The sequence below is a fragment of the Macaca fascicularis genome, chromosome 4 (genome assembly GCF_037993035.2).
Source record: "Macaca fascicularis isolate 582-1 chromosome 4, T2T-MFA8v1.1".
Classification (NCBI taxonomy): Eukaryota; Metazoa; Chordata; class Mammalia; order Primates; family Cercopithecidae; genus Macaca; species Macaca fascicularis.
In genome coordinates, this window is record NC_088378.1 from 159,630,363 (window position 1) to 159,645,115 (window position 14,753).

The 14,753-nt window shown below is 39.2% G+C and overlaps 1 protein-coding gene across 11 annotated transcripts in view; it reads left to right on the forward strand.

Moving 5' to 3' along the window:
• Positions 1–14,753, forward strand: part of TBC1D7 (TBC1 domain family member 7) — a 47,196-nt gene that overhangs the window by 7,735 nt on the left and 24,708 nt on the right. For 5 of the 11 annotated variants that reach the window (XR_012434238.1, XR_012434241.1, XR_012434242.1 and 2 more), the window contains one exon: positions 3,237–3,374. Coding sequence is in view for 6 of the 11 variants with exons in the window: in XM_015449891.4 (XP_015305377.2) it covers positions 3,237–3,374; positions 12,692–12,837; positions 13,914–14,043 (414 nt within the window). In the remaining 5 variants the exon portion in view is untranslated. Of the gene's footprint in view, positions 1–3,236; positions 3,375–4,230; positions 4,416–9,151; positions 9,244–12,691; positions 12,838–13,913; positions 14,044–14,753 lie in introns of those variants that run through there. The other 6 variants (XM_015449891.4, XM_074038864.1, XM_005554023.4 and 3 more) reach the window with 3 other exon arrangements.

Sequence of the window (14,753 nt, forward strand, 5' to 3'; positions counted from 1 at the left end):
AGGACATAATCAGATGCTTTGAAGAAAGCCCCTCAATTTAGGTTTGTCTGGTGCTCCCTCCTGATTAGATTCAGGCTATTCATTTTTGGTGGGGATACCAGGTGGGTGATGCTATCTCCTTTTCTGTGACTCTTATCAGGAGACACATAGTGTGGATTTGCCCCATAAGAGGTAGTGTTAACTTGGATCACTTGGCGAGGGTGGTGCCTGCTGGAGTTTTCCACTGGAAATTGTTTATTTTTCCCTTTTTAATTACTGTTTCTCTTTGTGGGGAGACACTTGAAAACCGCTATGTAAGTATCCTATTCCTTATTGAACTTTTGCTCATGAGTATTCTCACTTGACTATTTCTAAAAAAGTTTTATTTTTTAACTTTTAAAATAATGTTGGATGTAGAAAAAAGTTGCAAAAATAGTAAAGTGTTCTCAAATACCTTCTCCCAGTGTCCTCAAATGTTACATCTCATACAACCATAATGTAATGATCAAAACCAGAGAGTCACAATACTGGGAGCTACTCTGTAGGCCTCATTGGGATTTTGCTGATGTCCCACTGATGCTCTTCTTCTGATCCAAGATCCAGTTCCAGATCACACATTACATTTAGCTGCCACGTCTTAGTCTTTAATCTGGAAAATTTTTTTTTTTTTTGAGACGGAGTTTTGAACTCCCGACCTCAGGTGAGTCACCCGCCTTGGCCTCCCAAAGTACTGGGATTGCAGGCGTGAGCCACTGTGCCCGGCCTGGAACAGTTCTTCGGTCTTTGTCTTTCATGACCTTGACACTTTTGAAGAGTCCTGGCCAGTAGAGCATTTCTCAGTTTGGGTTTGTCTCATGTTTCTCCATGATTAAACTCTGGTCACGCATTATTGGCAGGAATACTACAGAAGTATGAGACTCATTACTGTTGCTGCTAACTGTGATCACTTGGGTAAGATGGTGTCTGTGGAGTTTCTCCACTATAAGGTTACTATTTTCCTCTTTGTAATTAATAAGTAACTGTGGGGAAGTACTTTGAGACTTGTAAATAGCCATCCACTAATGGTTCTTATTCTTGCCTGAGCCAGTTTTTACCATGCTGGTTGCCAAATGGTGATCTAACTCCCTCATTCTTTTTGCATGTATTAGTTGGCATTCTTCTCTAAGGGAGAGTTTTCCCTTCTCCTTCTTTATTTCTATCAGTATGAAATTGAAGTGTTATTTGTTTGGCTAAAACAGTGAATTGTTCAAATGGATTTGCTGGAACACTCCTATTTTACAAAATTTATTTTTATTGCATAGCTTATATTTTTTGAAGTTAATGATGGGGTATCCATGGACAAACCTTAGAGCTAATAAAGATCATTTGTATTTATTATGTTTATCAAGAGAGAGAAGGTCCCTAAAAAATAATTGGAATAATTTAAGCAATCATCTTTAAATGTCACTTATTGGCAAAGGGAAGTTGATAGTACTACACAAGTTCTTAAATTACATATCAAATTAAATTAGATCATCTGTTAGTTCAAGGAACTGAGATGACAGGGTATAGGTTCCCCCTCACCGCTACTCAGCTTGTCTGTGTTCCAAGCTGAGACACCTTTACTGCAGCCTCAGGCAGGCACGCTTCTGAGTGAGTGTTTTGGACTCTGCCACCCCACGTCTCCCCAGTCATGGTCCTCATTGTGTTAGTCTGTTTTTGGTTGCTTATAACAGAATACCTGAAATTGGATAATTTATTTTAAAAAGAAATTTATTTCTTACAATTCTAGAAGCTGGGAAGTCCAGGATTCAGGGGCTACATCTGGTGAGGGCCTTCTTGCTAATGAGGACTCTCTGCAGGGTCCTGAGGTGGCACAGGTTATCGCATGGTGAGGGGGCTGAACGTGCCAACATGCTCACCCAGGACTCTCTTCTTCTTAGGAAGCCACCAGTCCCATTCCTGTGATAACCCGTTAATCTATGAATTGACCCACTGATGAGGGCGGAGCCCTCATGATCCAGTCACCTCTTAAAGGCCCCACTTCTCAATACTGCCACATTGGGGATTAAATTTCAACGTAAATTTTGGAGCGGACAGATGTTTGAACCATAGCACCTACTTAGCGCCCACTCTGCCTCATTTTTTAATTCATTAATAAGAGGGTGCAGCAGTGCTCGGCACAGGGCCAGGAAGGATGACCTGGGTCCTCTTCTCTTGACCTGTCAATGGTCAGGAGCAGTCAGTGATATGCCACCTTTGTGGGTGCCAAGCACAGTGCACAGAACTGCACGGGAGTCCAAGAAAGGAGATTTTTCCTTTCCCTTTTCTTCCTACTTATTTTCCATTCTCCTCTGACACATTAATAAAATGCTTAGAGAAAATTTATTCCTTATGATTTAAATTCTGTTTTTCTTGACATTTTATAGAATGTTAACAAGTTGAAAGAAGGGCTTAGAATGAAATAATACATTAAAATGACAATTTTGATTTAAGTTGGTACTTTTTAGGGGAAACTGTGATACTTCTTAGTTTCTTTTTAACATTAAAATCCTTCAGCTATTAAATCCTAGATGAAAATGTAAAGCTTTTTGTATACGATATGGTGTTTGAAAACAGAAGAGGTTTTCAAATAAGGTCCCAGTTTTTCTAAGATCTCTCTGTTGAAATTTCCCTGAGAGTTTACTTTCGCATTCTGAGTATTGACACAAGGTTTGAGAAATGCCATTTTTTGATTCCCAAAATTCTGATTCTAGGAACATTTTAACTTTTTTACTGCTTAAGATGGAACAAAATTCTGAAGGTATGCGTGAATGCTTTGAAATAAAGCAAATGCTTTATTAGTCTTTTTTGGAGCTCTTCAGTATTTGCAAATTACTGTGCTGAAAAATGTCTCCAGTTACTGATGGTGCCGTTTGCTACACCCTTTTCAAAGACATTCTCACCTAGTACTGAGGATATTTTTGGGTGGAGAGAGTCAGTGACTTGCTTATCATTTATGTTGACTCTGTGAGGGGCTTAATGTTAGAAGCTGGAGCATCTCTGTACACTCAGCCTGAAACCTGGTCATTCATAAGCAGCACTGACCCTGTAGTTACTCATCCTTTTCTCCCCCTTGCTCCCCTCTTCAGGGATGGACTCTGTGCTTTTTGATCCCGCTTTGATTTATTAATGTAGCCTTTCCAAAATTTAGGGAGCAAGGTTTCATTTTTTATTAAAGAAACATGTATTCCTCTCTTTCACTGCCTTCCTCTTGAGATGTATTATTAATCTTTCAGGAGCCAGAAGATGAAGTATTTCTTGCTATAGCTAAAGCCATGGAGGAAATGGTGGAAGACAGCGTCGACTGTTACTGGATCACCCGACGCTTTGTGAACCAATTAAATACCAAGTACCGGGATTCTTTACCCCAGTTGGTGAGGACTTTTTTTTTTTTAGGCTATTGGAGAGTGAACAATGGTATTGGGGGTCTTCAGGGAGTGCTCTTACCTCCTGAGGCTGCTACAATTATGAATAACCCTTTACAGTAGGACTCAGCAAGTGTTTTCTGTAAAAGGCCATATAATCTAAATATTTCCAGCTTGGTGGGCCAGATGGTCTCTATTGTAACCACTCAACTCTGCTGTTGTTGCACAAAAGCAACCTTAGACAATGCATAAAATAATGTTCCTGGCTGGATTTGCCCTGCTGCAGGCCATAGGTGGCCAGTCCTGCTCTATAGTATTCCTTATTCTGGTCTATTAATCCGCTGGTCTAGAGTAATCCATCTGTATAAGTTAAGGTTTTCATTTGGCTGCATATAATGGGAAGCCCAAATACCAGAAGCTAAGAATCCAGGCAGTGCAGAGCTGGTGCTGCAGAACCACAGTATGGAGAGGGCTGCAGACTCCTGCCATTCTGCCCCAGTATTCGTAGGCATGATCTTTCCCCTCCTGCTCACAAGGTGGCTCTTGGACCAGTGGCCATGACATTTGTGTTCTGGACAGAAGGAAAGGGAAGGCAAAGGTAAACACAAAGGAATAAGAGGGACAGGCCAGCCAAGTCTGTGGCCCATTAGGCTTTCTCTCTGCATGTACAGCTGACCTTTGAGTAGTGGAGGGTTAAGAGAACTGACCCAACCCCAGCGTAGTTGATACTCTGCATATAACTTTTGACTCCCCCAAAACCTAACTACTAATAACTTGCTGTTGACTGGAGCCTTACTGATAACATCGACTGTCATTTAACACATATTTTGTACACATATTTTGTTTCCGTTTGTGTTTTTTTAAGATGGAGTCTCATGCTGTCGCCCAGGCTGGAGTGCAATGGCGTGATCTCGGCTCACTGCAACCTCTGCCTCCTGGGTTCAAATGATTCTCCTGCCTTAGCCTGCCAAGTAACTGGGATTACAGGTGTCTGCCACCATGCCTGGCTAATTTTTGTATCTTTTTTAGTAGAGACAGGATTTCATCATGTTGGTCAGGCTGGTCTCGAACTCCTGACCTCAAGTGATCCGCCCACCTTGGCCTCCCAAAGGGCTGGGATTTACAGGCATGAGCCACCACACCCAGCCACATGTTTTGTTATATGTGTATTCACTATATTCCTGTAATGAAGTAAGCTAGAGAAAAGAAAATGTTAAGAAAATCCTAAGGAAAATGAAATATATTTTCTATTTATGAAGTGGAAGTGGGTCATCACAAAGTCTTCATTCTCTTTGTCTTCACGTAGAGTAGGCTGAGCGGGAGGAGGGAGAGAAAGATGGTCTTGCTGTCTCAGGGGTTGGCAAAAGTGGGAAAAAATCCATGTTTAAGGGGACCTTTGCAATTCAAACCTGTGTTGCTCAAGGGTCAACTATATGTTAGTGACCAGGACTGTGTCACTTGGCTGCCTTGTCTACAGTAGAGGCTGGGAAAGGTGTTCTTTTTTAAAAAAAGCCGTGTGATCTCCTACTAAAACAGGGGCTCTGTGAGTGACATAGAAGGAGCACATGGGAGTGTGGCAGGCACGAGCTGTTTCTGTCATAGCCTTGCTTGGGAAGGCAGAGCACTGAATGGTGCTTGCTGCATCGCACAAGCTAGTCTTCCTTTGCCATTTTCTTTTTTTTTTTCTAGTTTTTTTTCTCTTATTTATCTCATTTATAAAAATAAATCTGTTTATCTTAAATCATTGGGTTATTTCTTTTTAAAATTCTACTGAAAGTGGTAACTGTGGTATAGGGTGAAAGACCAGATGCGGGGCAGTGATGATGGTTGAATGGCCATTGAGGATCACTGCAGTTAATTGTTAATAAGGCAATGTGCAAGACTCTTCAGCTTCTGAGAGCACTTACAAGAGCAGTTTTTATATATTTCAACTAAGCAAAATTTGATTTTTAAGAGTTTGAAATTTGATCCACTTTGTTGATTTCAGTAAAAATAATTTAAGCATGGAAATGGAGCTTATGTAAATATATCAGTTGCCTAATTAAGTGAGGAGGTCTCAGTTTTATCATACCATGATCTAATTAGCTTTTCTTATTTAATATTTGAGTAAGTCAGTAGCATTTTGATAGTTTATGCTACTCTTTAAAAATTCATCCTTTATTTTTCGTAACATAAGCAGTGAATGCATTCTCAAAAGAAATTAAGCAATTCAGATGAATCCATATTTCCCTAGACCTGGACTAACCACCTGATCCCTGCAATTGCCCACTTCCCCTTCTAAGAGGTAAACATTTGTCATTAGCTTTTGTGTATTATTCAAGATTCTCTTATGTGCATGTATATATGATTTTTCTTTTTCTTTTTTTTTTTTTTTGAGTTGGAGTCTAGCTCTGTCACCAAGGCAGGAGTGCAGTGGTGTGATCTCGGCTCACGGGTTCCCGCCATTCTCTTGCCTCAGCCTCCCGAGTAGCTGGGACTACAGGCTCCCGCCACCACGCCTGGCTAATTTTTTTTTTTTTTTTTTTTTTTTTTTTTTTTTCTGAGACGGAGTCTCGCTTTGTCACCCAGGCTGGAGTGCAGTGGTGCGATCTCGGCTCACTGCAAGCTCCGCCTCCCGGGTACCTGCCATTCTCCTGCCTCAGCCTCCCGAGTAGCTGGGACTACAGGCGCCCGCCACCACGCCTGGCTAATTTTTTGTATTTTTAGTAGAGACGGGGTTTCACTGGGTTAGCCAGGATGGTCTTGATCTCCTGACCTCGTGATCCGCCCGCCTTGGCCTCCCAAAGTGCTGGGATTATTCACATTAAGTAGTATACTGTTCATATGGCCCTATGGTTCTATTTTTGTTTTTAACTTACTGCCTTGGAGAACTTTCCAAGGCAGTATAGACAAATCACTAGTTTTCAGTCCTGACTTCCTATTAGTACCACCTGGGAGCTTTTAAAAATTACCATCACTGGCCGGGCGTGGTGGCTCACACCTGTAATCCCAGCACTTTGGGAGGCCAAGGTGGGCGGATCACAAGGTCAGGAGATCGAGACCACGGTGAAACCCCGTCTCTACTAAAAATACAAAAAATTAGCCAGGTGAGGTGGCGGGCGCCTATAGTCCCAGCTACTCGGGAGGCTGAGGCAGGAGAATGGCGTAAACCCGGGAGGCGGAGCTTGCAGTGAGCTGACATCCGGCCACTGCACTCCAGCCTGGGGAACAGAGCGAGACTCCGTCTCAAAAAAAAAAAAAAAAAAAAAAAATTACCATCACCTTTCCTCTACCTAGACAAGTGAAATCTGAATCTCTGAAGGTAGGGCCCTGGAATTCTAAATTCTTAAAAGCTCCAGCCAATTCTGAAGTGTAGTTAAAGATTGGAAGGCATTCGTTAAGAACCACCTATTAAAAAATATTTACTCCTAGCATTTCCTGTTACGAATTTCCCGTATTTAAACATAAGAGATCCATGCTGAGAGTAAGCATGCCCTTGTACAGGCTCCCTGTGTGTACGCGTATCTCTTTAGGCTTGGTACCTATGAGCAGAAGCAGATGCTCAAGCAGAGGGGAGACATATGTAAAATCTATTCATTAATTTTTGTCATATTTAAAATTTAAACTGCCTGACTGCTCATCCAAAGACCATATCAATTTATGCTCCCACCAAACAGATGATGAGATTTCCCATTTTCCACCCCATTGCCAATATGTGATAGTATCAATGTCTTACATTTTTCTCCACCTGATGGTGAAATGGTATCTCATTTTAATTTACCTGTCCTCAGTTTCTAGTGAAGTTGAGTATGTTTGCATATTGCTATTGTTTTGTTGACATTTTTCTTTGTAAGAATTATTGGTATATAGTCACTCTCTGTAGGGGATTAGTTCTAGGACTCCTTGAAATAGTAAAATTCATGGGTGTTCAAGTCCCTTACATAAAATGGCATAGTATTTGCATATAACCTACACATCTCTTCTTGTATACTTTAAATCTAGATTACTTATAATACGTAATGCAATGTAAATGCTATGTAAATTGTTATACTGTATTATTTAGGGAATAATGACAAAAAAATCTTTGTCTGTTTGGTACAGACACAACTATCCATTTTTTATTTCCCAAATATTTTTGGCCCATGGTTGGTTGAGTCCATGGATACGAGGGTCGACTATACCCTGGATATTTATCCTTATCCCTTATGTTTGTTGAAAATACTTTCTGTTTGTTGTACAAAATTTTAGGTTTTGATACAATGAGACTGGTCAGCATTTTTTTTTTTTTTTGCTTTTATGTGTCTTACTGGTTAATTAACCCTTTCCAACCCCAAGATTAAATATATATATATATATATATTTTTTTTTTTCTCTCCCTTTTTTTTTTTTTCTAAGATGGAGTCTTGCTCTGTCACCCAGGCTGGAGTGCAGTGGTATGATCTCGGCTCACTGCATCCTCCGCCTCTTGGGTTCAAGGGATTCTCCTGCCTCAGCCTCCTGAGTAGCTGGGACTATAGGCACGTGTGTGGCACCATGCCTGGCTAATTTTTAAGAGACAGGATTTCCCTGTCTTGGCCAGGCTGGTCTCAAACTCCTGACCTCAGGTGATCCACCCCCTCTTGGCCTCCCAAAGTGCTGAGATTACAGGCGTGAGCCACTGCACCCAGCCTGTTTTTTCCTAACTTTTAAAAATGCTTAAACATTTTAAATTTAGCTCTTTGTCAGGGATTTATCTTTCTGATTGGCATCAGACACATATTGGATTTAACTCTTACACTCACCTGCAACACCACTACTTCTACCAACACGTCACTCCTCCTCCTCTTCTTCTCCCCTCTGGTTTATGTGTTACTGAGAATGTACTTCATATCAGGCAGTGCTGAATTTATATTGTTAGTGAGCTGCTTCATTCAAGCATATTATCTTTGTTTTTACAGATGAGGAAACTGAAGCACAGAGAAGTTAAGTAAGACCAAGGTCTCAGTTAGTAAGCAGTAGAACAGCACTTACACTGTGAATTTGTCAGTTCATCCTTTTTCCACAGATTTGAAATGCCACCTTATCATATACTGGATTTCCATATATATTTCCATATGTGTGTATATATATGTGTGTGTGTGTATATATATGTACATACATATATACATACATATACACACACACACACATATATATATTTATGTCTCTTTCTGGACTCCTTTTTATTCCATTGAGTTATTTGTCTATTCCTGGGCCAATATCACATGATTTATTTAGTACAACTTTCTAGCGTATTTTGATAGCTGATAAGGAAAGTCTGTTATTGTTGCTCTTTTTAAAAAATGTCTTGGCTATTCTTGAACTTGCCTTTTTCTTTTCAGAAATGAATTTTAGAATCAGCAAGATACTTCATGTCCCTTAAACCTTAGTTTCCTCATCTTTAAAAATGGGGCTTCTTTTAGTGTATGCATTACAGTGTCTAGCACGTAGTTTTAAGTAGTTATGAAGTTTTAAAAAAGTCATCCAGAATGTATAAAAAACTTAAATTTCCTTTGTCTCGCTTGCTGTTTGATTTAGGCATTAAGTGATTTGCTTAAACTTTTCTCTCTAGTGAAACCATCTTTAGTCTATCTTATAACACACAGTTTAGGTTGCTGCTTAGTTCTATGGAAATGTGTGTATGGTGGACAATGATAGGCTCAGAAGAAGATAAGGATACCCCTGAGTGATGATGTGTTTATTCTACCATACTATTCTGATTCCGAGGATTGCATCATAGCCTCTCTCTTTACAAACTTTTCATATTGAATTCTGCTTTTTTTGACAAGGTCTCTCTTTGTCAAGGAGAATAGAGGCCAACTTCAATTGTGTGGCATGGAAGGTTCCTATTAAACCATCTCAAACTTAATTGTGTTAATCATTAACGTAAGTGATCTTTGTTTTATTGCTATAGACACAGTTTTTTAAAGCTCTGCTAAAGAGGTTTTTTTTATATTCACTATTAACAACTTCTTCCTAAGTTTGATATAAATTCCTCTCAGAGTGATTAAGTACCTATTTTTGTCACGTTTTTCCTTCTGTTGATGATGTGTATTTATTGTCTTCATAAAGTAAGAATATGGGGGTCATAGAAATACTGAAAATAACCTAAATGTTTAGAAGTAAAACATAATTATGGTTATAATAAATTACATCTATCTATTATAAATCACATCTATGGTATCTATCATTTGCTAAGTATGAAAAAGGTCAGGCAATATAAATATTAGCTCCTTCCATTAAAAAACATATACACGTATGTATTTGAATTCACCTTCTTTCTTAGATGAAGCAGTAGCATACAGTACACATTCTTCCCATCTTGTTCTTTTTACCTGCTATATGCTGGAGATCATGCCATATTAGTAGACAGAGATACTCCTCATTCCTGTCATGATTTCATACTACTGTCCTGTGTACATTCTTACACAATATTCTTTTTTTTTTTTTTTTTTTGAGACGGAGTCTCACTCTGTCACCTAGGCTGAAGTGCAGTGGTGTAATCTCGGCTCACTGCAACCTCTGCCTCCCAGGTTCAAGTGATTCTCCTGCCTCAGCCTCCCAAGTAGCTGGAATCACTGGCACATGCCACCACGGCCAGCTAATTTTTGTATTTTTAGTAGAGACGGGGTTTTACCATGTTGGCCAGGCTGGTCTCGAACTCCTGACCTCAAGTGATCCACCCACCTCAGCCTCCCAAAGTGCTAGGATTACAGGTATGAGCCACCACGCCCAGCCTACACAATATTCTCAGGTTAGTATATTCATACTGTTCTATTGTGAATGTAGTTTATTCAACCCGTCTTTTATTGTTGGCTGTTTGGGATGTTTTCAGTCTTTTGCTGTTATACACAGTGTTACTGGTAAATAGACTTGTGCATGCAGCTTCTCATGTGCTTGCTAGTGTATTGAGTTGGATTCCCTAAAAATAGATCGGCTGGATCAAAGGGTAAATGCATATATTGCTTTGCTAAATATTGCCAAATTCCCCTTCATAGAGCTCATGGTCTTTTGCATCCTCAAAACCAGTAGATTGTTTCCCTACAGCCTTGCCAACATGGTATGTCATTAGTCTTGAATTTTTGCCATTCTGATAGGTAGGAAGTGATACTTCAGTGGAATTTTATATTGCGTTTATTCTGTTGTAAGTAGGTGGAGCATGTTTTTATATGGGTAAGAGGCAGGTGCATTTTTTTTTTTCCTATAGAGTTCTTGACTTTTTTCCTTCTCCACTTTAAAAAGCTCTCTTTTGGTAGGGATATTAACCCTTTAAGATTATTCATTAACCTGGGAAAATGTCCACAATTTGTTGAGTGCAAACAGAAAAATACTAAATCATGTATTCAGTGTGAGTTCAACTAATAAAAGAAAGAGAAGTGTGTCTGTATGTATGCAGGATAGATGCACTATAACCTAAGTATTACCAGTAGTTATCATTGGGAGTGTGATTATACTTGATGTCTATATGCTCTTTATTCTTTCATATAGTTTCAAGATTTCTTATAATAGGCTATAATAAACCAGGAAAAAGTTTAAAAAATTAATTAGATATTGGCAAAAAGATGTACATTGAGCAATTGTTAAGATGTCGATTGATGTATTCACAACTTTATATTAATTCACGGTATTGATTTGCTCACTCAACAGTTATATATTGAGTGCTTACCATGCCAAGTGATGTGCTAGGTACTGAAGAACCAGCAGTGAACAAAACAGATACAGTACCTTCCCCCTGTGAGCTTATTGTCTGATAAAGGAAAAAGGCAATACATAGTTTTAAAATGTTCACACATCTCCATCTTGTCTATTATTTGTACTGACTTTTGGATGAAATTTTCTTTCCTCTGAGACATAATATATAACTCTGTGTGTGTGTTTTCAACCGAGTCACTTTGCAAAACCAACCACAATTCCTTGTTTGGGAAGTTGTCTGCAGTGTTATTGAGAAACTCTAGGAACTGTTGGGTAGTATAGGGAGGTTGGATAAACAGGAAAAAGAGATATCCTGAAAAAGAAAGGGGAAAGCTGGACCAGATATTATGATATGGGCCTCTCTTTGCCTGGCTAACTCCTGTCCATTCTTCAGAGGTCAGCTCAAATGTCAGCTCTCCTGAGAAACTGCTTCTGCTTCCTACAGCCCAGGTTAGGATTTTCTCCTGGATGTACCCAACATCTTGTGCTTGTTCCCATCATAGCATCACAGTATTACAGTGTATTGTAGTTACCTCTTTACTTGTATGTCTCAAGCTGTAAGCTCCTTGAAGGCAGGGATTTTCTCTTACCTTTCACTTTATTCATTGTATGAAATGCAGTCTCTGACTATAGTGGACCTTGTAAAGGTGATGAATTTCCTCTTTGACAGAAGCAGAGAGTTATAGATATTGAGTAAAATAAACGTTTACATTTGCTTAAGTGATGCGGGCTCTGGTTGTACTCCTGCAGATAGTGAGTGTGGACTTTAGGGTTTGACTCTTAAACCCCTTCTCAGCCAGTGGACCCTAAATATAGCAGCCAACCTAAATATAGCAGCCAATGCAAGATGGATTTGGTCAGGTTTGGGGAGCTGGCTTTATTAGCTCTCCAGTCCTCTAGTGTTGGCTGCCACCTGGCCTCATGAGACAGAGGCTACCAAGTGGAATCCAGGTGCTTTGTTCCCTCTGAGTTATCCCTTGAATTCTAAGAAATCTTAGTCACATTTGTGTTGAATACAGAGTTCACCCTCTGGACATCCCTGTTGTGGGAGCCTGCTTGGCACTGGTGCACAGTGGTGCTCAATCCAGGGCAGTGTATGGATGGTTGGTGACTGGTCAGCCCCTTCTCATCAGCATCACTTTTTGTCTTATTCTTCCTAGTGCCCTCTCCCCACTCCAATCCCACTCTATTTCTTTGGTTTCACCTTTCCTCTTTCCCCCTTTTTTCCTTAGTATATAATCTGCTGCTCGTTAGACCAGCCAGTAATATAATGGGCCTTCTTTAGCTCCTCAGAACAATTGGATTTTGCTTTGGACTTTTGCCTTAGGTTGTTGAATCTGGCTAGTGAGGTTAGTATTAGGGTGACCAACCATTCCATTTTGCCTGGGACCGCCCCTGTTTTAGCACTGAAAGAGCCCTGTGTCCTGGGAAACTCCTCAGTCTTGCATGGTTTGTTACTTTAGTTAGGGCTGACCTAGGAAACTGCTGTGTCACAAGTGACTTGGATAATTCTGAAGTTTTGTTTTCTAATACTTCCTTGAATTCAGCATGTAATTTTTTTTTCCATCAGAGACTATAATATCAGATGATGCTATGACACAGGAAATGAATCATCTCTGTTCTTGCTTAATCTTTAGCCAAAAGCGTTTGAACAATACTTGAATCTGGAAGATGGCAGACTGCTGACTCATCTGAAGATGTGTTGCGTGGCGCCCAAACTTCCTTATGATCTCTGGTTCAAGAGGTGCTTTGCGGGATGTTTGCCCGAATCCAGTTTACAGAGGCAAGTATGTCTTTCGAAGACATATTGAAGGCTTGGCATTAGAGCAGAGTTCTGGCCTTTCATGCGGTCATCCCTCAGAGTATAAATTTGCTTTAGAACAATACAGTAATTTGAAGCTCAGTCCTCCAGCAGCTACCATAACAGCACATGATTATGCTTATTCTTGAATATATAGTTAGAAAAATTGAGGGCCCTCAGTGCATTAGATGCCATGAAATAGTCACACCTAAAATGGTCTCCACCAGTTTATATAAGCGTCAGCTCCTCTTTTCCAGAAATGTGACAAATCCTCCTCTAGCAGAAATCCGAGTATTAGTTTCATCATGGTATCTTTAAAGAAGCTGAAGGCAGTCAAAGATTTGAGACTCAAACCAAGTTCTTCCAGTCAGTTTCAGACATGTCTGGGTATTTCGGAGTCCAGGTGCCACCCATTAAGACTTTGTGATGTAGTAGAACAGTAACTCTTAAAATAAGTTATGGCACTGAATAGTGCAGTACACAGAGAACATTATAAGATAATATGTAACTAAGTATATCAAGTAGAATACCAACTTTTAGGAGTTATGGGAATGATCAGAATTATTATTTTAGAGTGGTTATAGATCAGTAACTGGCTCGTTAAGCCCTTAGAGAAGTTTAAGGAGTCTGTCCCCAGAATCACTGGCAATGAAACTGAATTTATCTCATTTCATGTACATCTTTTGTTGTCCCTTAGTAGGCTATAATTATAGCATTACGGAATATTAGCAGAATATATACCATTAGTTTAGGATTTTGTTTTTCTTCCTCAAAAATGTCAGGTTCACAACATGAGGGAGTATGATTTTGGTGGATACCTAGTGGAGCAGTAATTTTTAGTGAACTTCCCTTTTTCCTTCTAGTGCTGATTGTATCTAGAATAGATTTCAGATGGCTTCTGTATTTTGTTCTTGTTTTGATGATTATTTCATAAAAGTTGTTCTTTGAAACTTTTACATAAAATTGGAGCAATTTGATTTTATTTTGTAATTTGAGATGTCTAGGCTAAGCATATTCTCAAACTCATGTAATTTGATTATATCTCCTTATTTTTGTAGGGTTTGGGATAAAGTTGTGAGTGGATCCTGTAAGATCCTAGTTTTTGTAGCTGTCGAAATTTTATTAACCTTTAAAATAAAAGTTATGGCACTGAACAGTGCAGAGAAGATAACAAAGTTTCTGGAAAATGTAAGTGTGCTTTGATTTGATTTTGAATCTGGAAATGAAGTTATCTTAGCAAGTCAGATTTTCCTACTACATTAGATTATTTCAGAGAAATAATAATTAGATTATTTCAGAGAAATAATACCTTAGACTGTTTCAGAGAATAATTATAATAATGATTATTTTAGAGAAATTATTTAAGAGAAATAATATGATTTGATTTTGAATCTAGAAATGAAGTCACCTTAGCAAGTCAGATTTTCCTGTTACATTAGATTATTCCAGAGAAATCATACAGTATATTTTTACATTATAAGAAACATTTTTCCCTGAAAAAGTTTGGCCTAAAGTTGGCCTGAGGATTAGTTTGCATCCTGTCTTTGGGAGATGATGGTCTGAGACCATCTTGTGAATGTGTCCACTTAGAACCAGAGTCTCATCCTCCATGTGACTATCATCAGTCATGTCAGGAAAAGGAAAAGGTGAGATCTGTCATTTTACAATGAGTAATTTTTGTCAGTTCAAAAGGGATTCTGTATGTTGGAGGATTTTGTAAGCCATTTCATTTCTGTTACTGTCTCTGGTGTAATCCCAGTTGGGTTTATTAATATACAGTATTAACCTGGCATATTGCTGAAAAAGGCAATGGTAATGAAATTAACGTTTCCCTCCCTCTGTATCTTGGAATACCCTTTATCAGGCAAGAAATAGGATTAAAGAGACTTGTGCCTGAA